This window comes from Artemia sp. Qi Xiang Cuo, chromosome 5 (genome assembly GCF_049724085.1).
Source record: "Artemia sp. Qi Xiang Cuo chromosome 5, ASM4972408v1, whole genome shotgun sequence".
NCBI lineage: Eukaryota > Metazoa > Arthropoda > Branchiopoda > Anostraca > Artemiidae > Artemia > Artemia sp. Qi Xiang Cuo.
Window position 1 is genome coordinate 38,691,600 of NC_142798.1, and position 25,010 is coordinate 38,716,609.

The 25,010-nt window shown below is 38.3% G+C and overlaps 1 protein-coding gene across 3 annotated transcripts in view; it reads left to right on the forward strand.

Moving 5' to 3' along the window:
* Positions 1–25,010, forward strand: part of sfl (N-deacetylase and N-sulfotransferase sfl) — a 126,186-nt gene that overhangs the window by 86,960 nt on the left and 14,216 nt on the right. For all 3 annotated transcript variants that reach the window (XM_089089562.1, XM_089089561.1, XM_089089560.1), the window contains exons 13-16: positions 1,445–1,574; positions 13,082–13,233; positions 20,291–20,467; positions 23,901–24,024. In XM_089089562.1, coding sequence (XP_088945688.1) covers positions 1,445–1,574; positions 13,082–13,233; positions 20,291–20,467; positions 23,901–24,024 — 583 coding nt within the window. The remainder of the gene's footprint in view (positions 1–1,444; positions 1,575–13,081; positions 13,234–20,290; positions 20,468–23,900; positions 24,025–25,010) is intronic.

Genomic DNA, 25,010 nt, shown 5'->3' on the forward strand with positions numbered 1-25,010 from the left:
ATAAACAATGTATTTTCCGGGTGTAAATGTAAAGAATAGTTATAAGAATATCCATGTCTATTTTACCCTTTACTTTGCAAAAAGAATATATAGTTTTTGTGTTTTCAGTAAAAGTGTCATTTTTGTATAGTTGCATTTGTTTTATAGATATATGTTGCATAGGCTGTGAAGTATTAATTTTTTGTCATAAAACTTGTAGAATAAACTTGCATATCGCTATTCTTAGTATCTTGAGAGAAGATAGAGTGAAGAAACACAAAACTTGTTCCTATACATGAGGTTGAAACCGTTTCATGGTTACATTATGTTGGGAGCGTGTAACCGGAAAAACTATTGCAATTCTTGGGTCGTTCAATTGTTAGCTAACAGTAATAATTATCCATTTGTTGTTAGCCCGTGCAAACGCAAGTTTTTGATAACACTCTCAGAAACGTTTTAAGCGGGAGAGAAATGTTGAAAAAATTGAAGATTGGGAACAAAAAATTTAGCATAGGTTACTAGGCCTCCTGTCTCTTAAGGTATTTGTAGAAGAAAAGGGGGAATTGAAAGGGAATAGTTAACATTACGTCGATGGCGATTTCAGTAATGCACTTCTAATTTTGATTTGGCGTCAAGTCATATTTGAGGGGTTTCAGGATTGTTTTGAAGTTGTCACGTAAAGATTATTGTTCTGTTGAATACATATAATAGTTGCTACTCCTGAAATACCGTATTTGGGAATTTTTCCCTTTTTTAACTGGACAGTTTCCTAGCCTTTTTCAATGTGAAAATGACATCAATGTGTGCCATTTTTCCTGCTGTAGGGTACTTTACCCTGGTACTACCAAGACAAATCAATGAAAAGCACAAAATATGAGCACATACTTTTCAAATAAGCCGTTGACCATCTCTGTATGCTCTTCGTATAACCTGCCAGCCGTGGTGGAAAAAGGAAGATATAACTTCTGCACATGCCAAAAATCAATTTTCCCAGTTTTTCAATTTGGTGGGCTGTAAATCTCTAGTAAACAGTTTTCACCGTTGGCAATTTCAATGATGTACTTTTATTTCGATTTGAGGTCGTTCTCGTGGGGTTTCATACTCTTTTAGAAATTCCGAATAATTTGTTTTCGTAATTACAAATTAGGGCTGTATTTAATCTAAATAGTAGTTTGTCTTTTTGAATCAGCGTCATTTGAGAGATGATTTTCGCTAGATAATTTCTTCAGGAACGTGTTTTTCAACATTCGGTTACTATCTGTGGTTTGTTTTTTACTAGGTTGCAGCTAAATCTGCAAACATGGCCTTAACTTTCCGTAATTTTACCTTATTGGGATATGATTATGTCTCGCTTAAGAAATATCTCGTATTTGTGTCTGACCTTATTGCACCTAGCATACTTATTCAACATAATCCAAGGCACTCTTTGGATTTCGAATAGCTATAAAAAAGATCTTTTTCGTAGGTATATGAAATTTTTTCCAACCCCAATGGATAACAGTACAGATGACGTATTGTTTGAAAAGAGTGCCACCTATTTTGATGGAGAGCTCGTGCCAAAACGAGCTCATGCTTTGCTGTCGAAGGCTAAAATCGTAAGTATTTACCTTTTTATCTGTTAATCCTACTCAAGTATCTAAATCTAAAGGGGGGAGAAGGATTCGATTTTGTTTTTACGACTTATCAATGGCTATGGCAAGCAAGAATTTGATTCATAAGAATGCTAGATACATATCTTTATTAATTTTCTTTATTTTAATTTTTTTAATGCAAGACAAATGTGTTTTCGAGTAAACTTTATTTCAGCCAAACTCTCTTGAGAAATCCTTATTTTTCTAATGGATATTCAGTGTTTGTATTCATTTTTCAGAATTTGATAACTAAAATGGCTTTTCTGCTTTTGTAAATTTTGAGTTCAGTATCCAACTGAATGTCAGGATAAAAGAATTGTTTACAGAAATGTTACACAATGCTAATCAAGTCGCCTTTATTATTATAAATGTTTTTGTTTTTGTTTTGTCTGCCCTTTCCCGATTATAAATATCAATTTATTTTATGTCATAAGTACTGATGAATTCAGAACTCCGAACCTCAACTGGCCCCAGAGATTTCAGTTAAGAATCCTCCGCCTGTAGTGACTCAGTTCGACAATGAAATGACGTATGATTAAAAAATAGACAACCCTTATAATGAAATACGCATTCTTTTAAGATTTTCCCCTTTAAATGCACTACTTACTAAATACTATGGGTTTGTCTCTGATTCAGATAGTAGAAAGTATAACATATTTAGGCCTGCCAAACGATCCAACTCTTTCTCATACCTGGCAACTCCAGATAAACTATATCTTCCGTTATTGCTACTGTAAATGCATCCATTGCTAGCTCAAAATAATACTTAAATCGAAGTTGTATTGTCCCTCTTTTCAATCCATTTGCCCTTCCCCACATTCGTTATGTGGCTCCCTTTAAGATTTTTACAAGTCAGATAAACGAAAAACTTATTTGTGCTTCTTATAGTTTACTAAATACCTGTTTCAGTTTCCATGTGAGCCCAAATTTCAAGAATAGTTTGGAGGATTGAAGTAGGCGACCCTGAGGAAGCATTGCATTATTTTATTTTCATTAAATGAAAATAAAATTATACTGAACCATCTTTGGTCCGCTTTTACATCGTTTATAGTTGAGAAGGCTTTATATAATGCGAATATACACTTGCTATTACTTGTTATTTACTTAAGTGTATTTTCAATCCATTTTTCCTCTTTTCATCATCCTCCTCCATCAATCCTCTTTTCAATCCATTTGCCCTTCCCCACATTCGTTATGTGGCTCCCTTTAAGATTTTTACAAGTCAGATAAACGAAAAACTTATTTGTGCTTCTTATAGTTTACTAAATACCTGTTTCAGTTTCCATGTGAGCCCAAATTTCAAGAATAGTTTGGAGGATTGAAGTAGGCGACCCTGAGGAAGCATTGCATTATTTTATTTTCATTAAATGAAAATAAAATTATACTGAACCATCTTTGGTCCGCTTTTACATCGTTTATAGTTGAGAAGGCTTTATATAATGCGAATATACACTTGCTATTACTTGTTATTTACTTAAGTGTATTTTCTATCTGTTTTATATAAAGTCATTTTGTTTTCTCGTTTTTCTGTAGGTTTTATTTTTTTGCTAGTGAGTCGTGTATAGTTAAAAGTCGATCTTTTTGCGGTAAAGGCCAGTCTCCATTGAAAGATACCGGCTAGTTAACCGACGAATTTGAACGGTTGTGATAAATAAAGTAAAAATTTACAAAAGTGATAACAACCTATTTTGACCCTATTTATGTCATTTTTACTCAGAACCATATATACCCCAGTGCAAAAAAGCATGAAATTATCAAGATAACTCGAGTACAGCTTTATTAATGCTTGCCGCCAGTATGTCCAAGATTTTCCTCCACGACTAGCTCACGGCAGAAATTGTCCAAGACTATGTCTAAAATACCGTAGTCCCGGCGTATTCTCAATATGACTAATTGTTTGAAAGGCAAAGGAACTTGGAAAATTGCAGACAGAAATCCCAAGCCAATCCCATCTTGCGTTATGCAAAATGAACTACAGTCCAGCAAGTGGGACAAACCGAATCCGTTAAAATTAGATTTCCACATTTATCAACATTTAGCAAAAAACAATACTTACTAATACTGCAGTGACAGTTTGGGCAGAACGTGCTAAACCAACCTTAGTTCTGCTAATTAGGAGCAAGTCGTCAGCCCAAGCTAAATACGATGTTTCCGTAAAATAGTTGGACTGCCAGTTTGTACCTTAAACGCAAGAAAAAAAAGTCTATATCTTCACTCACATTGACTGACTGACAGACTCTCGTGGAGACTGTGACCTTAGTAGTATGGGGTCAATTGATACGCTCACTGCGCCCCTCCCTTTGAATTCCGGTACCAGCAACTTTTTGAAGGCCACACAGAACAGGGATTTCGCCAGTGTAGTACATAACTAAAGTTACAGATGGCATTATTATTAACTACAGTTATAGATGGTGACATGTTTTCTTTTCCAGTGACATATTTTTTTTTAGCTTCTAAGCAGTTTTTCCAATGAATTTATCGAATTTTTGTCTGGGGTAGGAATTGAACGCGAGACCCAAGATTTCCTATGCTATAAGAACGACACTTTAGTCAACTGAGCCAACAAGTCATTGATATTATTATGTTCTTAGAAATACTTTCTAGGCAATCAATGCATAGTTTCAATGCGCTAACCAACTGGTGTTAAACATCACTATATCATGCCAAGTTAATATGCAATTACTATGCCCTGAAATAGATGTTTCTGGGAATTTCTTGGCATCATTCCGACAACTCTTTGTTCCCAAGAATTTCATGGTATGTTTCCGAGAATGCCAAGAGTGTTGCGTTAGTCAACTGAGCCGACAGGGCAATGATATCATGTTCTTAGATACAATCTATGCAAATGCTATTAATGCGTTATTTCCGGCTGCTTTTTTGGCATCAATCCGTGAATATGCACACACAGTGATTTGAGCTAATTGCTACATAGACATACTCTAATGGTACCGAGCACACTGGTTCTTTTGATGGTCAATGGCACTTGTTTCGGCTCCAAAAATTGTAATGACTACAGCCGGCCAGGTATCCTTTTGTAATGTAATGGTCCCGAGCACATTGGTTTTCTATTACCGGGCTTCCGCTTGAGTTTGGGCCCCTATGTTCCCTCCAGGGCCCCCAATATCCCACCTCCAAATTTTTGTCCCTCCACTCACCTTTTTCTAACTTAGAATTGTTTAAACTTAGAATTATTTCTTTGAGCTTAGAATTTTTTTTGCATTATAGTAATTTTGTTTTTTAAACTTAGAATTTTTTTAACTCAATTTTTTTTTATTTTTGAAGTTATAATTCTTTTTTGAACTTAGAAATTTTTTTCTCTTTTTAACTTAGAAATTTTTTCAAGTTTTTCTCATGTCTTAAAATCACACGCACAAGTACGCAGAGAGAGAGAGAGACACACAGTCCCATACACACAACTAACACAGAGAGGCAAACAAACAGACACAGAGAGAGAGAGAAAAAAAAATACACACAAGCACAGAGAGTCAGACACACAAGCACAGAGAGTCAGACACACAAAAACACAAAGAAAGACACAGAGACAGGCAATCAGACTATCAAACACACAGCCACAGAGCGCGAGAGACAAAAACACACACAAATAAACAGAGTCAGACACACAAAGATAGACACAGAAAAAGGAAAACAGACGGTCAGAAAAAGAGAGAGAGAAAGAAACACACAAAGACAGACATAGAGACAGGCAAACAGACGGTCAGGTACACATGCACAGAGAGAGAGAAATACACACAAACACATAAAGACACACAAACTCCATCTTTCTCTTTCTGTCTCTCTCTCTGTATCTCTCTCTCTCTCTCCTTCTCTCTGTCTCTTTCTTTCTCTTTCTCTCTCTTTCTCTTTCTCTCTCTCTCTCACTCTCTCTCTCTCTCTCTCTCTCTCTCTCTCTCTCTCTCTCTCTCTCTCTCTCTCTCTCTCTCTCTCTCTCTCTCTCTCTCTCTCTCTCTCTCTCTCTCTCTCTCTCTCTCTCTCTCTCTCTCTCTCTCTCTCTCTCTCTCTCTCTCTCTCTCTCTCTCTCTCTCTCTCTCTCTCTCTCTCTCTCTCTCTCTCTCTCTCTCTCTCTCTCTCTCTCTCTCTCTCTCTCTCTCTCTCTCTCTCTCTCTCTCTCTCTCTCTCTCTCTGTCTGCTGAAGACCCGACTGAAATGTATCGAGGAGTATTCTTCTGGATGCCGGTTTAGGTGTTTACGTCTGCTCCAAAACCAAGTGCAAGTACAAGTCGTTAATAAGTTCCTCAGTATGTGGAACTCAAATAAATTTGCTTAGAGTACGGACGATGGTAATTGGCCCGTATTAACTGCATGAATTCAAATCATTTGCTATTTTTAATATAGAAGTAATATTTACACATAAAACGAGGCAGGGATGATAGACATGGAGAGAAACGTCTCAAGTAGTAATCGAAGATGCAATAGAAGTTCGGCTGAATTTGAATTATGGTGTGCATTACAAATACCATCAAGGTCACTAGGTTTCGACTGGAACCGACGAAGAGACATTGTAATATTAGGTTTTTCAACAGGAATAAAAAGTCTTTGGCTTCCATTGTTAGGGAATAACTTCGCAATTAAAGCGGGTTTGCGTCGAGACAGGAGTTCGTGCCGTATGTGACAGGAGGGTCTGGTTGCTAACGAAGTCAGTCCAGTGAAGTCCCTTGATTCTTCGGAGATGTTTAGACATGGAGAGAAACGTCTCAAGTAGTAATCGAAGATGCAATAGAAGTTCGGCTGAATTTGAATTATGGTGTGCATTACAAATACCATCAAGGTCACTAGGTTTCGACTGGAACCGACGAAGAGACATTGTAATATTAGGTTTTTCAACAGGAATAAAAAGTCTTTGGCTTCCATTGTTAGGGAATAACTTCGCAATTAAAGCGGGTTTGCGTCGAGACAGGTGTTTGTACCTTAACGTGACAGGAGGCTGTGGTTGCTAACAAAATCAGTTGAGCGAAGTCGTTTGATTTTTGGAAAATATTTCGTCTGTGCGACATCGACGGTGCTGAGGATAGATTTTGCAGCTCGCCACGTCTGCGCTCCATGCAGCAGCACGGCGCTGACTGACGCATTGTAAATGCATATTTTGGTAAAGCGGCTTACATTTGGCTATCGCCAGATGCTGCTCAGTCTCCCAACAAGTGCCGACGCTTTGGCCATTCAAGATGTAAGCTCGTTTGTGATCAAGCCATCCATCGACGGAATTGATCCTAGGTAAATGATGTCTTCAACCACATCTACTCGGTTGCTTCTGATGTTGACTTTCTTTACGGTTGAACGGGACGTGGGGGGCTCAAGGAGTATAACTTTGGTTTTACTCCTTCAGTCCATCTTTAGAGGTTGATCTTCAGTCCAACTTTCGAGGCATCTTCTGAGAGCACCTGGAGAGCTTTGGTGACCTTTTTGACGGTGTTCGCAACTAGCGCTATGTCGTCGGCAAAGTCAACATCAGAAAGTAGCCGGTCTCCGAACTGAAGGCGATTCGTCCTGCTGGTCATAACATAGTCTATGACGCAGTTGAAGAGCTCGGGAGCGGCGGCGCAACCTTGCCGGACACCAGTCTTCACTGAGAATGTGGGACTGCGTCTTCCATTGACTTGCACGCAGCTCTCCGTATCATCATACAGATTTTCAAAAAGCGAGCAATATTTCTTGGGTAGGCCCGTAGCTCTCAGCATCAGCCAAAGTGAACGGTGATTAACATAATCGCTTTTCGGTGGAAGTCTCGCGTCTTCTCGATTGACTGGCGCATAGGAAAAATTTGCTCCGTCATCGACCTGCCGGGCATAACCCCGGCTTGCTGGACTCTCCTCTTTCTACGGAAAAAGGTGAAGCACCTGTCCAGGAGTGACATGGCGAAGAATTTACCAGGAACGGAGAGAAGTGTGATCCCACGATAGTTGGAGCAGATTTGACAGCTGCCCTTGTATTTCCAGAGCGGAAATATGATGCCAACACGCCAGTCGTTCGATATGCATTCTGTCGTCCATACATCTGAGAAGATTAGCTGGATCCACAGAATCATCGCTGCACCCCCGTACTTGAGGAGTTCTGCAGAAATACCACAGATGCCAGGGGCTCGGTTGTTATTTAACCGTTTTACAGCATTTTGAATCTCAGAGGTGGTAAACGGTTGCGACGCAAGGGCGTAAGTAGCCTCGGGTGTCGCCATGGCTGCTTGAATCAGATCTGGGTCGGGATGAGCAACGGTCTCGTCGTTCAGAAGCGTTGGGAAGTGACTGCTCCAGGCGGAGAGTTAGCCTGTATCGTCATCCAGCATGCTGCTGTCAGCAGACAAAATATGGCTCACGGTGGTAGTCTTTCTTTCCATCAGCTCGTGGAGGTGTTTGTACAAGGAGCAGGTGTCTCTTGTACAAGGAGCAGGTGTCTCTTGTACAAGGAGCAGGTGTCTCCTTTCCTTGTAGCATCCTCAAGTTCACTGGCTTTCTTGTCAACAAAGGTCTTCCTCTCTCCGTGCAGTAGGCTATTGCCCACGCCATTGAGTCGTCTGTACTCTGACATAATCTTTGCTAAGCGGGCCTTCCGACGTAGCTCGATGACGGACAGAGTCTGTTGCGATATCCAGGGTTTATTCTTGTGTCTGCTGCGGCCAATGGTATTGCCAGCAGAATCGAGTATGTTATCTTTGAAAGACTTCCATGCTACTTCAGGGCCGTCCAGAACTTGGAGGCAGCTAGACCGGTTAGAGATATCGAGAGCATACTTTTGTTGCATCTCAGATGTAGCCAGACTACTCAGATCGAACTTGGGAGGTCGTCTTTCTTGTCGTTGCGCTCTCAGACGTAGCCTCAGTGTGGCGACTACCATCCTATGGTCTGTGTTTCCAAGCTCGGCCGACCTATAAGTCCGGCAATTTGTTATTGACGAGCGCCAGTGACCCGAGATCATAACATAATCGATCATCTTCTTTGTCTGGCGGTCGTTACTATGCCAAGTGTATTTGTGTATATATCGTCTCTCAAAGAGCGTGTTTGATATGACCAGATTATGCATATTACAGAGCTGGAGGAGTCTTTTTCCGTTGTCATTCAGTGGATCCGGAGTCACAGGACCGAGAACATTTCTCCAGACGTTCTCCTTGTCATTTACCGTCACGTCAAGGTTTCCCATTAGAGTGACAATGTCATGGGATGAGACTCTAGACAGGGTCACTGAGAGCTCTGCGTAGAACTGATCCTTCAATTCCGCAGGACCTGGATCGGTGGGATCATAGCATACAATAATTGTCCACTTTCCATGCTTATGCTGGAGCTGAGCCATCAGTATTTTATCTGAGATGTGTTTATAGGAGAGAAGGTATCTCTTGGCTCTGGCATTCAGTACGAGGCCTACACCATTTGTCTTGCTTTTCGGGTCACCAGACCAGATCAGGTGATATCCTTCGCCAATATCCTCGGACTCTCTTCCGACAAGGCGGGTTTCCGTAAGCCCAACCACAGCTACATTGAAGTGTTTTAGCTCGCAAGCATTGATGTAGCTTCAGAAAAGTTAAGTGTGAGTACGTTCCAGGTGGCGTGGCATATTCCACCTTGGTCAAGAATGTTCATTCGAGGGTCTGAAATTGGTCCAGGGACATGTTGGGGTCGTGGAAGTTAAAAGAGGGGTAGGTCATCCGAGGCAGTATCATAGTTTTTCGTTGCGATAAAATTTTCGGGTGGAGGATTACAGGCCCAACCGGCCCTAGGCCTGGGATCTAATTATAGATAGGACTTGCCTAGATACTTAGAGTCCCTGGGGCGGGCTCCACCCATCTCATCAGGTTGAGGCTGCCCATTAACATGGAGCGTTTAGTTAGGGGAAACCCCATATCCAGAGGCACGTAGTCAGCAGACATAGTCTGCCTCATTCTGGACGAACTCCATCCACCTCCGCTCAGTTTCAAGTCCATCAATATTCAACAACGCACTTAGAACTGCGACGAGAAGTATCCCACCCTAAATCATTGATAGTCATGTTGATATTAGTCACCTGTCGTATGCAGATGACATACTTCTTCTCGCTGATAACCTGTCATCAATGGAAAGGGCTTTTGCGGCTCTTCAGACTAGTTTGTCTAATATTGGCCTCGCTATTGAACCGTTGAAGACTGAGTTTATGGTAGTAAACCCGAATGAAAAGACACAATCAGAGTCGCTTAAAGTATACTCGATCACTCTTCCTAAGTCTGATTCACTCAAGTATTTAGGTGCTCCTTTTGGGTCATCGATAAGAGTGACGCGCACTCTGGTTATTAATGAGTTAAAAAAGAAACTTCGCAAAACGTATGGTTTGCTAGCAAAAGTTAAAGGGCATTTTGACAAGTATACATTAAGAAAGCTCTACAACCCTATGTTTGCACCGCACGTGTTTTTTCTAACTCCATTATGGAAACTGTTTTCGTCAACAAAAAAGAAACAAAATAGGGTTCAATTTTACCGGTATGCTAAATTCTTTATTGGTATCCCTCTATGGTTCTGTAACTCATACATTAGTGAAAAAAATACCATGTCTTTGATATATGTGAGAAGATGGAAGAATTGTTGGCTCGATTTGAAGACCGTTGTAAGAAAATATCGGACTTTCCGCTTAACCACTTTCTATATAAAGTGGAATAGACATTTAGTCCCCAGTGTCTGAAGAGTGTTTTATGGTTTAGTTGTTTTTCTCGTCAGTGGTGGTTGTCACTTTGTCGTATAGTTGATGATTTTTCGTGTTTTGTTCTTTTCTCTTTATTACTCCTCTAGTGCATTATTGTTTTAATGTACCGAAAGAGGGTAACAAATAAATATATATATATATATATATATATATATATATATATATATATATATATATATATATATATATATTGTTGGAACCCTTGGTTCCAGTTTGTTCAGTTAAATGTCCTTCCCGGATTCTTTTCTTTTGGTCCCTTAATTATTCTTTTCCCCAAGTAATAACTATTAATTTTCCTTTAATTTTGGTGGCGCCATTTTCTGTCCTTTATAATTGCGTAGTTTGTTAAACAGACCACGAGGCATTAAGTGCGCAGTTGGGGATGATTGACCAGTAATTAGTAAGCCCTTGGATTGGCTGGAAAAATTCACCCTCCACCCCATCACTTCTTCGCAGAAGTGATGGGTGTTCGATTTGAAGACCGTTGTAAGAAAATATCGGACTTTCCGCTTAACCACTTTCTATATAAAGTGGAATAGACATTTAGTCCCCAGTGTCTGAAGAGTGTTTTATGGTTTAGTTGTTTTTCTCGTCAGGGGTGGTTGTCACTTTGTCGTATAGTTGATGATTTTTCGTGTTTTGTTCTTTTCTCTTTAGTACTCCTCTAGTGCATTATTGTTTTAATGTAGCGAAAGAGGGTAACAAATAAATATATATATATATATATATATATATATATATATATATATATATATATATATATATATATATATATATATATATATATATATATTGTTGGAACCCTTGGTTCCAGTTTGTTCAGTTAAATGTCCTTCCCGGATTCTTTTCTTTTGGTCCCTTAATTATTCTTTTCCCCAAGTAATAATTATTAATTTTCCTTTAATTTTGGTGGCGCCATTTTCTGTCCTTTATAATTGCGTAGTTGGTTAAACAGACCACGAGGCATTAAGTGCGCAGTTGGGGATGATTGACCAGTAATTAGTAAGCCCTTGGATTGGCTGGAAAAATTCACCCTCCACCCCATCACTTCTTCGCAGGCACGCGGCCGGCTGAGCGAGTTGGAGAATTGGAAGTGTGATTTAGTTAGTTCCTTTTTTGTAGCGTGACTGATTACAGTAATATTTTTTATACTATATAATCTTTGACTTTTTAGCCTAGGTCGAGTCAAAAGGCGATAGTTAGAAATTTCACCGGTAACCCTTGGCCTTAAAGTGGCCTCTGGGACCATTCGATCATGCTATCGTACCCTAAGGCAGGGTATATTGTAAATCGGGCACTGACATACCCGAACCGTTGGGGTAAGAGCGGGAATCCCACTAACATTTGGGCCGACATTAGGTTCTCCCCCTCGAGTAAGTGGCATAGCAACCTTTTTGTGCCATTTTTGCACCAATACGGGGTGACCCCCGTAACTTACACCCAATATATATATATATATATATATATATATATATATATATATATATATATATATATATATATATATATATATATATATATATATATATATATATATATATATATATATATATATATATATATATATATATATATATATATATAGTAAGGAGAAGAAAGCCACAAGTTTGCTGAGTTGTCAACGTCGCCGTGACGATATTAGTGGTCAATGCCAAAAAAAGCCTCTAATGTCTCATCTCTTTGTTTTTTAATGTATATTTTCTTAGCCATAAGATTCATTCTATGAGTCATACGATGTATTCGCCATTTGAAGACCAATGTAAGAAAATATCCGACTGTCCGTTTAATCATTTATTATATACGGTTGGGTAGATCGATAGGTCCTGTATTTTAGTGTTGATTTAAGTTTCCAATTGTTTGTCTTTTTTTCGTTAGATGTTGGTTACCGTACTGTATAATCGTTAAATATTTGTGTTTTTTTTTTATCTTTGTTTTTACTCTTCTAATGCGTTTTTGTAATGCATCGAAAGAGGACAAAAATAAATTATTATTATTATTATTAAATTCAGCGCCTGAAAGCTGAATTGTACGAGGATGGTGCTTATTAGCTGATTTTGTTTTCTGCTTAATGCTAAAGTCTTCTCCATTAAGAAGTGCACCACAACCAATCCACACCTGTAACCAAAAGTTGGTTTGGTTCTTCACCTTCTTTAGTTCGGGACCACGCTTCCAAAAGGCCTTACGGGTGTCATATCGCACGCGAATCAACGGAATAGCTAATGCTTCAACTTGTTTAATTGGCAATATTTCTTTAATAAGTGTTTAACTTATCACGCGTATTGGGGATAACAACAAAGCGATGTTCGAGACATGAAGGCAATTTGCGTATTTCCAATCAGGCATGTACGTAGATAATTTTTGTTAAAGGGGGGGGGGGATAATTGAAAATCTTATAATTTTAATAATAAATGCCCAAATTTTCAGGAAAAACTGGGAGAAGGGGTAAACTCCGACGCCCTCCGCCCTGGCACAAGTTCCTGAATTTAATCATTCATGTAAATCTGTTTCCTGGGCTTGGGATGAGCCCTGAAACTAATAGTAGGGTTCATAGGTAGATACAAACAAGTAGGGAGATGCCCTTAATCTCTTCTCGTCGTCAAAATGAGCATCAGTAAAGTGAAGAAGGGAGGAGCATTAGCTGCTATCAAGTCAGTTTGCTTTCTTGTAGTTCTTTGTTTGTTTCTTCTTTATGCCGTAAGTATTATTTTCTGTATAACGATATTGCAAGAAATAAGTAAGGAATACCATTTAAACGCATTTAAATATTCCAATGCCTAAATTTTATTCAATTTTTGTAGATTGCAATACTGATTCCACCATCGAAGCGTGCGTATAGCTGGTATCACCACATGAGGGCTCGAAATGATTCTGCAGCTTTGAATTATACTTTTTACCAAGTACTGACGGCGAGCGACAAATCTCCAAAACCTTTACGGGACCTTCAGTATAGGTTAATGACACTTTATCATCCAATTATATCAAATTATAGGCTCATTATGTTTTTTTTTTTTTTCTACTTTGTCTCCCTTTTTACCTAAAAAGGGAGGAAAAAAGAGTGAATGACTGGCATCATGTTGCCTAGTGTACTGAAACGGTTGAGATTAAGTTCTCTTTTTTTGGAAACTCACTTTTTTGGTCTCTGTTTTTGGCTATTGCGGAACAATAGCAAGTGCTGAAAGAACATTTTATGAAATATTTTGGACCAACCTATTTAATATTTATGTTTAATTAGAATAATCCCAAGAGTTTGTGTTTTTCTGAAGTGTTATTGAAATTTTAAATATCCAAGCTTATCTTAGACAGGAACATTATAAAAGGACAACTAATAAGCTGATAAGTTTCAGATTGATGCATTTTATGTCAAAAAGCCTTGCTTCGTAGTTGTATGCTGCGTCTCTTTGTACTATTCAATTCACAGTCTGTTGTATGCATTTTGCTGCTGTATGCCAAAACCCTTTCTTTCAAAAAGACAGGTTTTGAGCAATTGCAGATAAACAAGTTACAAGATAGCAATAAATAGGTTGATAAATATTATGTCCTAAGCAAGAATAGATAAAAAAGGATATCTTGTATTGTTTCACAGATGTCACCAGCCGGTGCCGAAGGAGTATTGCCCGTTGCTCATAACCTGCTTTTTTTTTAAAGTTTTATATATATGTTGTTTTTTTTTTTATTCTCAATGATGCCGTTTCTAACTGAAAACAGATAGTGCGGTTTCTATTTGTTTTGGATTTTGTCTCGGATTGAGTGTCAATTCAATATTATTATGGTCAGTTAGAATTAAACCATAGGAGCTGATTGCAGATGTCAGCTTTTGCCATTAGTATACATTTAAAAAAAAAAACGTATTTTTCTTATTCCGTAGAAATATAAATTTTAAGATCTTTGTCATTAAATTAAATAAAAAAAAAAAAATTCAACTGAAAGTAAGGAGCAACATTAAAACATAAAACGAACAGAGATTATTACGTATATGAGGGGTGTCGGCCCTTCGTCAATACCTCGCTCTTTACGCTAAAGTTCGGATTTTGTCCCAATCCTTTAAGAATGACTCCTGAATCCCAAAGGCCGTTTAATTAGAATAAAAAGCTCTTCTAATAGTGCTAAAAACTTTAGTGTAAAGAGCGAGGTATTGACGAGGGGCGACTTCCCCCCCCCCCCCCTCATTTACGTAATAATTCCTGTTCGTTTTAAATTTTAATGTTGCTCCTCACTTTCAGTTGAAAAAACTTGTTTTTTTATATAGTTCTGATCGTTTTTTAAATAATACTGGGAAATCTGGCTCCCCCTCCATGAAAAATTGCTCATGGGTCCTCCCACATACCCTCCCTCCCCCTCACCTGACTGGGGAAAAATGAGCTTGGGAGGGGGGCTAGCTGCTCTCCAATATTTTGGTCACTTAGGAAGGGCACTAGAACTTTTGATTACCGATCAAATGAGGCCTTTCCCGATCTTCTACGATCAATGGTTCGGTATGATCACCCCTGGGGTAAAAAACAAACAAATAAACACGCATCCGGGATTTTTCTTCTGACAAAAATGCAAAATTCCATATTTTTGTACTACCTCTGCAGTAGGGTTCTCGGGTATGCGGAATATGATGGTGTGATTTTCATTAAGATCACTTGATTTTTTGGGGGTTTTTCTTTCCTTTTTCAAATTTCGGCAAATTTTCTCAGGTTCGTAACTTTTGATGGGTACTATTAAATTTTATGAATTTTAAATATTTTGAATAAGCATCAAAATTCGGTTACTATTGAGCCGCATCGTTCCTTACTTACAGTTCGTTACCACAAACTGTTTGATGAAACATTCACGAATTTTTGCTACCAATAAGAAGAAGTTGAGGGTGAACCGGTACCTATAATTTATGTAAGTAGCCGAGCGTAGGTGTTACGTAACAGACTGACAAGGTTATGCGTCCATCGTTGCGACTAGGTCATTTAGTCCTTGCCCCTGCATTTGGGTATTGATTATCGCATTAGGTAGTTTTGAGAGTTTTGATACGTTGGACTTAACTAAGTAAGTATAGCTGTTAGGGCTCTAATCTTTGTAGAGGCGGCGTTTTGTGAAGCAAATACAAATAAAATGTATGCCTTTTCCTTTTTGTTATATAACTACCTTTCTTTTTGTTAAACGGCCTTGTTAATTTCTGCTGTATATAATATTTCATATTTTATTTAAGCCATATTAATGAAATAAAGATAATTAATTCCTTTGATGCCACCACAACATTGCGACTGACCAGATTAGATCTACATACGAAGCATATTCAAGCAGGGAACAGCTTCTTTAACTGAGCAGCCCAGTTTTTTTCCTCTAGTAGTGAAAATAATTAGTTATTCTAACTCCGATAAAACATACTACTGATATTAGTTCTTTGATAGGTATCCAAGGAGCCAATTTTTCAAAATTTTTAAATGGGAAGACTTGACGAATTTTGTTTTTAATAGGAGCCTAAATTCAGAGTGTGTTCCAGATCCCAATTTAACATTAATGATCATTAATTGTTTATTACTAGCATTAGCCTAAAGTGGCAGATAACAACAAGTTTATCTCATAGAATTCTTATAGTACATAAAAGAGGGCAACATTGTAGTCTGTTTTTCACTTATGGTAATACAAATTGTTTATAGTTTTATGCTATCCGTTGTATTAGAACAAAAATAAGAACAATAATAATTAGTATTAATGATAATTGAGATCTGGAACACATCCTCAGACAGGAACGCCGCTTGGCCACTTTTAATTGACTTACCGTCTTCTGTTAAGAACTGAGTTTGTAGGCATTAACTTAATGCCTACAAAGCGAACTTCGCAAATCTGCAAACGAATGGAAGCTTGTGGTCAGGTCGAAAGCTGCAGCAGCGAAAATCATTGAGAAAGTGAAATCTTCCAAGCCCGATCTCAAAATTGCTGTTCGAGAACCCCTGCACATAGCTGATCTTCGAAATGTCCCTGAGGATATAAACTGTGAAGGACTAAAAAGTTTGATCCCGAATAGTACGAAGACAGAACAATGCGGAAAATCCCCTTCTTTCAAAGTGTATTTTGACACTATCAGTGAGCTCCAACAATTTCTGAGTGTTTCGGTGATTATCGGCTACGAGCGTCTTCCTGCCGATCCGTTTAAATTCTTGCCAACACGATGCTATAACTGTCACAAAATCGGTCACCTCGCTTCCCAGTGTACGGCTGAACCTTTATGCTCTAGATGTGCCTCAAATGAACATCGTTCTACGCGAGATGAACCATGCAGACAGCCGACATCCTGCGTTGAATGCAAAATCGGCAGTCACACGTGTTACAGTGTAAAATGTCCCTCAAACAGTAATCCATAAAAGAAACGACATCTGAACCTTCTGCAGTTAAATGTTTATCGTAGAACATTAATGGCTCGTTCGCGAATAAAATTCCGATCTTAGATGTTGTATTTGAGCAAAATGAAGTTGTCTGTTTAAAAGAACATTTCGTCATAAGCCGCAGTAAAAGTATTCTTAGTTTTAATAATTCAGCATCAGTTTATTCAGTTTCAGTGAAGCAGCTAAGTGGAAAAGGGCGACCCTCCGGTGGCATTGCCACTTTCGTTCGTTCGACTCTAAGATCTAGTGTATTTGAAGTCAATGATAATTTTCTGGCGATTCGTGTTGAGGGCTGTGTTTTTGTTATATTTGAGGGCTCTGTTTTTTCATGTATATTTGCCTACAAATTACCATGATGACCGTTCGGAGCGTGCTTTTACTTATTCTAGTGATAAACTCGGCCAGTGTATTAACCGTATTAGATCCTTAAGCCTTCAATGCATATTAGCTGGTGACTTCAATTGCGATTTGAATAAGCCGCTCTTATCTAGATCCTTAAGTTCTACGCTGTTGCTTTGTATTTTCGGAGACCAGTTTGATCTCAAGTGTAAAGATTTAAACTTTATAAACGTACGAACCTTAGTGTCTACATTAGATATCGATCACGTCGTTTCTTCCGCAAATCTATGGATCTCATCGATCAAGGTTGTGCTTGATTTTCAGCTATCTGATCACTTACCAATACAGTTCTCAGCCGAGATTCCTTGCCACAGCTCAGATACACAAGCGCAAACAACTTTGAAAACACCTCCTAGATCTCGCCGTTATTGGCGTAAAATTAACCCTGTTTTATTTCAAGAAGAAGTCCTTAGAAGAGTCCTTAGTAAGATCCGTGTCCCTTTCCATCTTCCCTCTAGATTAACTGCACTTTCAAAGGAGAAAACACAACTATCAGTCGTTATTTATTGCGCAGAAATTGGCCCTGCTCTTCGCTGTGCTGAAAAAGCTGCCGTCCCTCTAAGTAGACCCCGTCATCCTACCCTTTCTGGCTGGTATGAAAATCCAGAGTTAGTGGATACCCATTCTTAGTCTAAATTTTGGCTTCAACCTCGCATTTCTTGTGGACGACCCCGTTCGGGGGTAGTCAATTCAATCCGCCTGCTCACAAAAAGAAAATTCGCGAAGGAGCTCAAACCTGACAGAAAAAAGATGATTGATATCGAATCTACTCGAGCCAAAATTAATCCTTCTCTCCTTTGGCGTTTTCTGTCCTCTAAAAGCGATGAGTCTTTGTCCGCATCTGCTATCCCTGATTCTGAATGGTACGCGTACTATGTGTCAGAATTTTTGCCTCCTGACCCAGCCCTCAACGAAAGCGAAGCTGAATTGGAAGACTTCTTAGATAGTTGTCCTCAGGGAGATTATATTGTAACAGAGGGAGCTGTATGCAAGGCCATCTCTCACCTAAAACCTAAACAATTTTTCGGGATTGACGGGATCAGCGCACTCCATTTAAAAAGTGGTGGGCCCGCTCTCATTAGTCATGTAACTCTCCTGATGCAGATTATCCTCATTCAGGGTATTGTCCCAACCACTTTCTCAATGGGAGATCTTACGCCAGTTCCTAAAAAAGGAAAAGTTACCCTGCAGTGCTCCTCTTTCCGTCCTATAATGATTGCCAATTCTCTTTTCAAGTTATTTGAACTTTTAGTCGTAGATGAGTTTAAAAAACTGTGTTGCAGTCCACCAAGAAAATTCAGCCTCCAACGCGGTATTGGTTGTTCTGAAGCGCTCCATGTCGTTGCATAGGCACTCCTGGATGCACACAAATCAGGAGAAAGCCTAGCGATCGGGGCTTAGACCTGCAGAGAGCGTTTGATTCATTGATTCATGCGCTTGTGTTGCTAAACTCAGCTAAAAGAGGAGTGAACTCAAATATCATTCGGTTTGTCCGTGATCTTTACTCTCGCCTTCGCGTGCGACTCAAGCTCCCTCCCGATAAAGGCCTTCCACCAGCCCCACGGTCAGCTTTGATACCAGTCCGTAAAGATCCCAGTCAGGGGGAATTTTTATCCTCCAATTTTTTCAACATATATATTACTGAGCTTCAAGACAGCTTTCCTTCATCATGCATTCTCAGTTTCGTTGACATCTCCCTAGTATGCTATGCTGATGACGAGCTGAACTTCAGCCGGACGCTTAACCGCCTTTCAGAAATACTCTCATGTGTTCAGTCCGATTACGAGAAAGTTGGTCTGATATTTAACTCCCAAAAGTCGGAAGTCCTGCTTTACAATTCAGAGAATGACCCTCCCACTAATGTCACACAATGTGATTGCTCAGTAAAACCAGTTGATAAAATAGTATACCCGCTCCCTCCTGATCTCACATCTTGAACGGCGAATTTCCAGCTCCTATGCTTTGATCGTTAAATCCACTCTGAGATTTAACCGTCCACTACTGGCTAGTATTTACAATGCTACCGCTCTGCCACATATATTATATGTGACCCCTTTCTGGAAATTATTGGCAAACCGTGAAAAGTTTCAAATCCGCTCTTTATTTTTCCGTTTTGCCAATTACCTACTAAAATTGCCACCTTGGACAAAAAATTGTTTTCTGATTCCGCGCTACAGCCTAGCGGACCCAAATCTAGCTCTTGAGACACTTATTAGCCGGCAAAAAACAAAACCAGCAATTCTAAAGCACGAGTGGGCAAGTTTGCTTGTTTAATTTTTCCTCTTGTTGCTATTTTCGAAGAAGTTGTTGTTTCTATTGTAATCTTTGAGTATGTTATCTTTCTGTTTCCTCTTTTCGTACTATTTTGTATACTGTTTAAGAAGTTGTTGCTTTTGTTGTTATTTTTTAGTATATTTTCTTTCTTTTTTCTCTTTTCGCATTTTTGTATACTCTGTCATTGTACATTTATTGTATACGACGGGTTTTCAATATATTATTATTATTATTATAGCAGTGGTTCCAGTTGGGGGAATATTCCCCCCCCCACATTTTTCGGCGCCTCCTCCCCCTAGATTAGAAAAAAATGTTTTTTTCGATATCTTCATTGAAAGTGGCTTTTTTTATACTTGCACTGAATAAATTGAAAAAAAAAAAAAGAATTTCCTACTCCCAAGAATTTGACAATTTATTTTTACCACCCAACCCCCCACCCCTATCTCTCTCTATAATTTCCTTGAATTGACGCCACTACTTGATAGCCAAGATTAAATTGCAGTTTAAAGTGCAATTAACAGTATAAAGTAAGCTATTTAAATTTTTTTTATTGTAATTTTTTTTGCTTTTTCCCTTTCTTTTTTTAGCTATGGCAAAAAAGGAGGGGGTGCAGTATTAAAGTGAACCAAGTCTGAAAAAAAAACGGTAAAAATAATGAGCCTCATAATTGTTTAACTGCAGTTGAAGTTTAAATAACTTGCAGTTATTAACTAAAATGTATCTAATAATGTAGCATATTGTTAATTCAGAATTATTTTATTTTATTTTTATTTTAACCGCTTCGTATGCAGTAATGCATCAGATCATAATGAAACTTGAACACTTTTAAAAAGGCTTGTTTTTTTTGTTTTGTTTTTTATTGTTTTCTTTGATTGTATTCATATGTTGTGTTTGGTGATCCCTGTTCTTAAATACAGTACGAACTCTTTCAGATGCTTAAGTTCTCTTTCACATGCTTAAGTTCTCTTTCAGATGCTTAAGTCCTGGGATGTATGCACAGCATTTAGATCGTTGGCTCAACTATTACCCTCCTCAGCAAATTCATTTGATCGACGGTGAAGAATTGAAAACAAATCCCGCTGAGACAATGATGAAAGTTCAAACCTTCCTAAAGATTTCCCACATTTTAGACTATCGTCCACTTTTAAGGTAATGCACGTAATCTTTGCTTCCTCTGTATTGTACCGGTATCTCAGAGTAACTCGATTGAGAGAAGGAAATTTGAATAATAATTGTATTTATTGCAAAATCATACAATGCCATGTCTGAAACTAAAATAAACTACCAAGAGCATTTATATATTCGCCTTATATTTTTCCCATTTTGCCCCCCCCCCTTCCACCTCTGAAACAAAGCTCCTGCGTATGTCTCCGGTTTAAGATTTAACCTGAATCACTTTGGGAATATTTGGGTCAGATGTTAAGATATAAGTACCCGAGGAAGATTATTTAATGAATGGAAGCATAAACTAGAAAAATGAAAATCCGAACATTAATTTCTAGTTCCACAACGTCGTCTACTGAATGTATTTATATAAATAAAATTACTTCTGGTTCGAAAGAACCCTTTGTGTAATTATTTCTTAACAAGGCACTTTCAGTTAAAGTAACATTATAAAAAGTATTATCTGCCAAAAATTTTATGTGGTGATGATTTGTTATGCTAATTCTCTATATAGGGGTGACGAATTACCTTTTAATATTGCAAAAAAAACAAATCAACGACCTTGTAAAATAGTAATCTTCATTTAATAAGGAAATTTTAAGTTAAATTACTTGAAAGGAGGGTGCCGCTCTCCATCAAATATTTGACTTACTTGACATAGGTCTCTTGTAGGGCGCTACTCGGTGTAGAGAGTGACATCTATCTCCTCCATCCGCTTTGGTCCAGTGCGAGCTCTTGGTTTCATTCGGTCTGATATTTTCCATCACCAGAAACTCGGACAGCCTGTCGGACCATCGTTTCTTCAGTCGGCCGCGGGGTCGCTTCCAACCGGCCTCCGCAGGGTCTAAATCAAAGATCTATCTGCGGGTAAGTGCAGGGGCATTCGAACTAGGTGTCCAAATCATCCTAAGGTACGCTCAGCTGCTTGGGTAGAAAACCAAGACTGCTTGGTGAGCTGCAGAAGCTTCTCATTACTCATGAAAACAAAACCACGTTAGGCCTTCGATCCTTATCAGGCTCTTCGTCTGGAATACATCGATGGCCTTTGGTGTTGCTGTTGATGCATGTCATGTTTTAGTTCAGCAAAGCGTTACAGAACAGACGAGGGCGTTGAAAATCAGCAGTTTATTTGAAAGACTGATGTTCGCTTTTCGCCAAAGGTGACGGTTCAGCCTGCCTATCGCAGAAGTCGCTTTGGGTATCCTTACTTGCAGCTTGGGGAGAAGTGATCCATCTGAGGAGATTGTTGAGCTCAGATAGGTGAACCTTTGGACAACTTTAATGTTAGTTTTTCTGTCTAGGCTAACTGGAAAATTACAGCAGGAGAAGACTGGACTATAGCCATAATTTTTGTTTTACCCTTGTTTATCTGCAATCCCACATTTGCGGTCTCTTCTCCTAAGATCGGAAGTGCTTCCAGCAACTGATCCATGGAGTCTGCTAGGATGGCCAGGTCATCAGCAAAATCAGCATCTGAGATTACGCGATCTTCAAGCTTGAGCCCAAAACTGAGATGTGAAGTTGCCTTCAAATAGCTATCATTACATTATGTCTAAAACTAATTTTAGTTTGGAACGCAAAAAGCGTTCGAATATTTAAATACGGTATAAAATGGTTGTTCTTTAGTTTAACATAATCACAGCAACTAGAGACTTTTGGTTTAGTATTTTACGAATGTTCTGTAAAACGATAGTAATATAAACACTAACCTATTTTATACAATCTCTTTGTGTTTTGTGGTAACCCATTGTTAGTTATTAGTGATTGTTCTACGTCAGAATATTGGCCAAAGCCATCATTGTTAAAGAAAGGTAATTACCTTTCTAATCATTTCATGATTCCAACTTCCTTTGGCAAAGTTTGTTTGACAGTTTATGAGGCATTCTTGCTGTCACCTAAACACTATTTAAGCGAAAGTTCTTGAAATACTTTACTGTATTTGTATTTTCCATTTTACGGAATTGGCAAAATTTAACACATTGAGCCATTAACGGCTGTTAAAAAGCTAGTGCGGAGAGTGGGTATACGAAGGGCCATAGGCCTAATTTGTGGCTCCAATAGTACATACAGAAAATACATGGTATCAGGTTGAACAGTTTTACCCTTCAACTGAAAAGTTGGTGGGGGGTTGGGCTGTAAAAGGCGACATGCCACTTTGGTCCTCCCGTTATACTGATTCAAAATCGTTGCTTGTATCTGGTTCAAACAAGAGCCACTATACACTCCTTTCTGCTAAGATGCTAGGTGTGAGAAAGGTGGAGGGCGTTGGGGTGTTGGCCCCCTTAGGTTCTCTAAAAATGTAATGTCCTTGCAATGATCCCGGTTCAATCAAGTTGCAATATTTATACCCTTCTACTGAAAATTGGGTGGCGAGTGACAGGAGACAAGACTGAGTGTAGCTTGGACCCCTCGGATTAGGAATTAGCTTCTTTTCCACTGAATTAGGACTTACTCAGATTTAATATATGATTTTTTTTATTATCGGTATGTATTGTGAAAAATGAACTTTCCAGTCCCTCGAAATTTGGAAAGTAGTGTATCTCAGGAGTGGATTTTTGTACAAAAAACGTAATTCATAGACTTTGATCGGTTCATCAAGGATTTTGATCAGCGTTAGGAATAATCTGTCGGTCCGGAAAACAGTAAAGAATAAGCTCCAGTTTCTTCAGCAATGACGGAACTGTTAAAGTTTAGGAGGCACATGTGAGACCATTACTCTTCCTCAATCCCAAAACCTGAAAACGAAATTACACATTCAAACCGAATCACAAGCAAAAATCTTTAGTAACAGTAGATGGCAGCACATTCAGACTTGTGGGAAAATTTTTCTTTAAGGGATCTCAAGTTCTCTATTTGTTATTATATAAAAATATGATTCCTTGGTCAATGGGACCAGGGAATTCTGAACATCTGTTACGATTTTAGTTTCAGTTCAGTTTGATACTGATGCTTTCCCATTTGCCTATTAGAACGGAACTTTCCACGCGCAAGCTGGAAAGTGGCTGGAAAACCTCGGCAATAAACTGAAGCCCAGATTTTTATTACACATTCTATGAAAACGTCTAGCACATTCTCTACTTACTTTCTTTGTGTTCAAGCACCTATGCCGTACTTAGCTGCACTCATCGCTGTTGTCCAGAATACCCATTGACCCTCTTTTGAGTCTTTATCTACCCCATATGCTTCCAAATTGAAGGAAAACACGTGTGCTTTGGATATTCTACGAATTCCCTGAATTCTATGCTTCCTTAATTACATCGTAATACATGGGTAACTACACGAGTGCTGCATCGGTTCCAGCACTGATCATTTTCATTGGGTTTTAGCTGTTTTTCATTTATTCTGAATAAGATCGCTATGAATAAAATATATTGTCACAGTGTCTGTGTCAAGGAAGATAATGTTTTAACTTTTTCAGGTATGATTCTAAAAAGGGTTTTTACTGTAAGATAGACGAAAAATCCAAGAAATCGTCATGCTTAGGAAAAAGCAAAGGAAGGAGGTACCCTCCAGTTGACTTAGCCTCGGAAAAATACCTCCAGGTTGGTTTTGTTTTTGGGTTTTTTCGTTTTTGCGCAAAAGTTTGGCTCAAGATCAGTACTCCTTATGTATCAAACAGCACATAAGCACATTGTTGTACCTTCAGAGAGAAACAGTAAATTTACTTTCAAAAATGGTGATGTGTTTCGTGTTTTTTAAAGTTTGACACAGCAACTAGGGGTATACACAGCAACGGGTAAAAAAAAAATTTTTTTCGGTTTCTTTTCTGAAATGTGCTTTTAAATTTAATTACGAGTATGATGAGTATTCTTTATGTATCATATAACACCTTAGCTTAACAGAGAAACAGACAGTTAACTTGTAAAAATGTTGTCATTAAAAAAAATCGTTTTCCTTATTGCTTAAAATTTCATACGAAAGAATTGTGTTCCTTTTACAGGCTCAAAGTCTGACACTCAAACTACAAGTATACACAACAACGAATAAAAAAAGGTTTCGCTTTCTGAAATACGCCTAAGTAATAGTGAGATTGGCTTTTTCACACAGACCGTTATCTATTTTTTTTTCTTTGGTAATAACATTATAATTGCGTGTACGTTTTAAATTAGTAAAGTTTTGTAACAAAATTAAGATAAAGAATATTATTCCATCTACTTTGAAAAATTCGGGCATTAAGAGACTAAAGGACCAGAAATGGTAAATCGAGTGATTTTCGGTTTTTTGATCAGATATGGTGAAGTAGTTGAAAGTATATAGATTCTTGATAGTATGTTACTGGTATCTTACTGGTATCTTTTCCAGGATTTTTTTTTTTTTATTATTATTATTATTATTATTTTTTTGATTTTTTTTTTTATTATTATTATTATTACCTTCATCATATACAGTTTTGTGACAAAAACAACGATGGATGGAACGATGGAAAAACAACTGCAAGAACAAATCCTTGAGATAAGACGACAAAGATTCAAAGATAATAAATCAAGTTACAGGTTGTTTCAAAATTTGTGTCTGATTTTATAAGTCT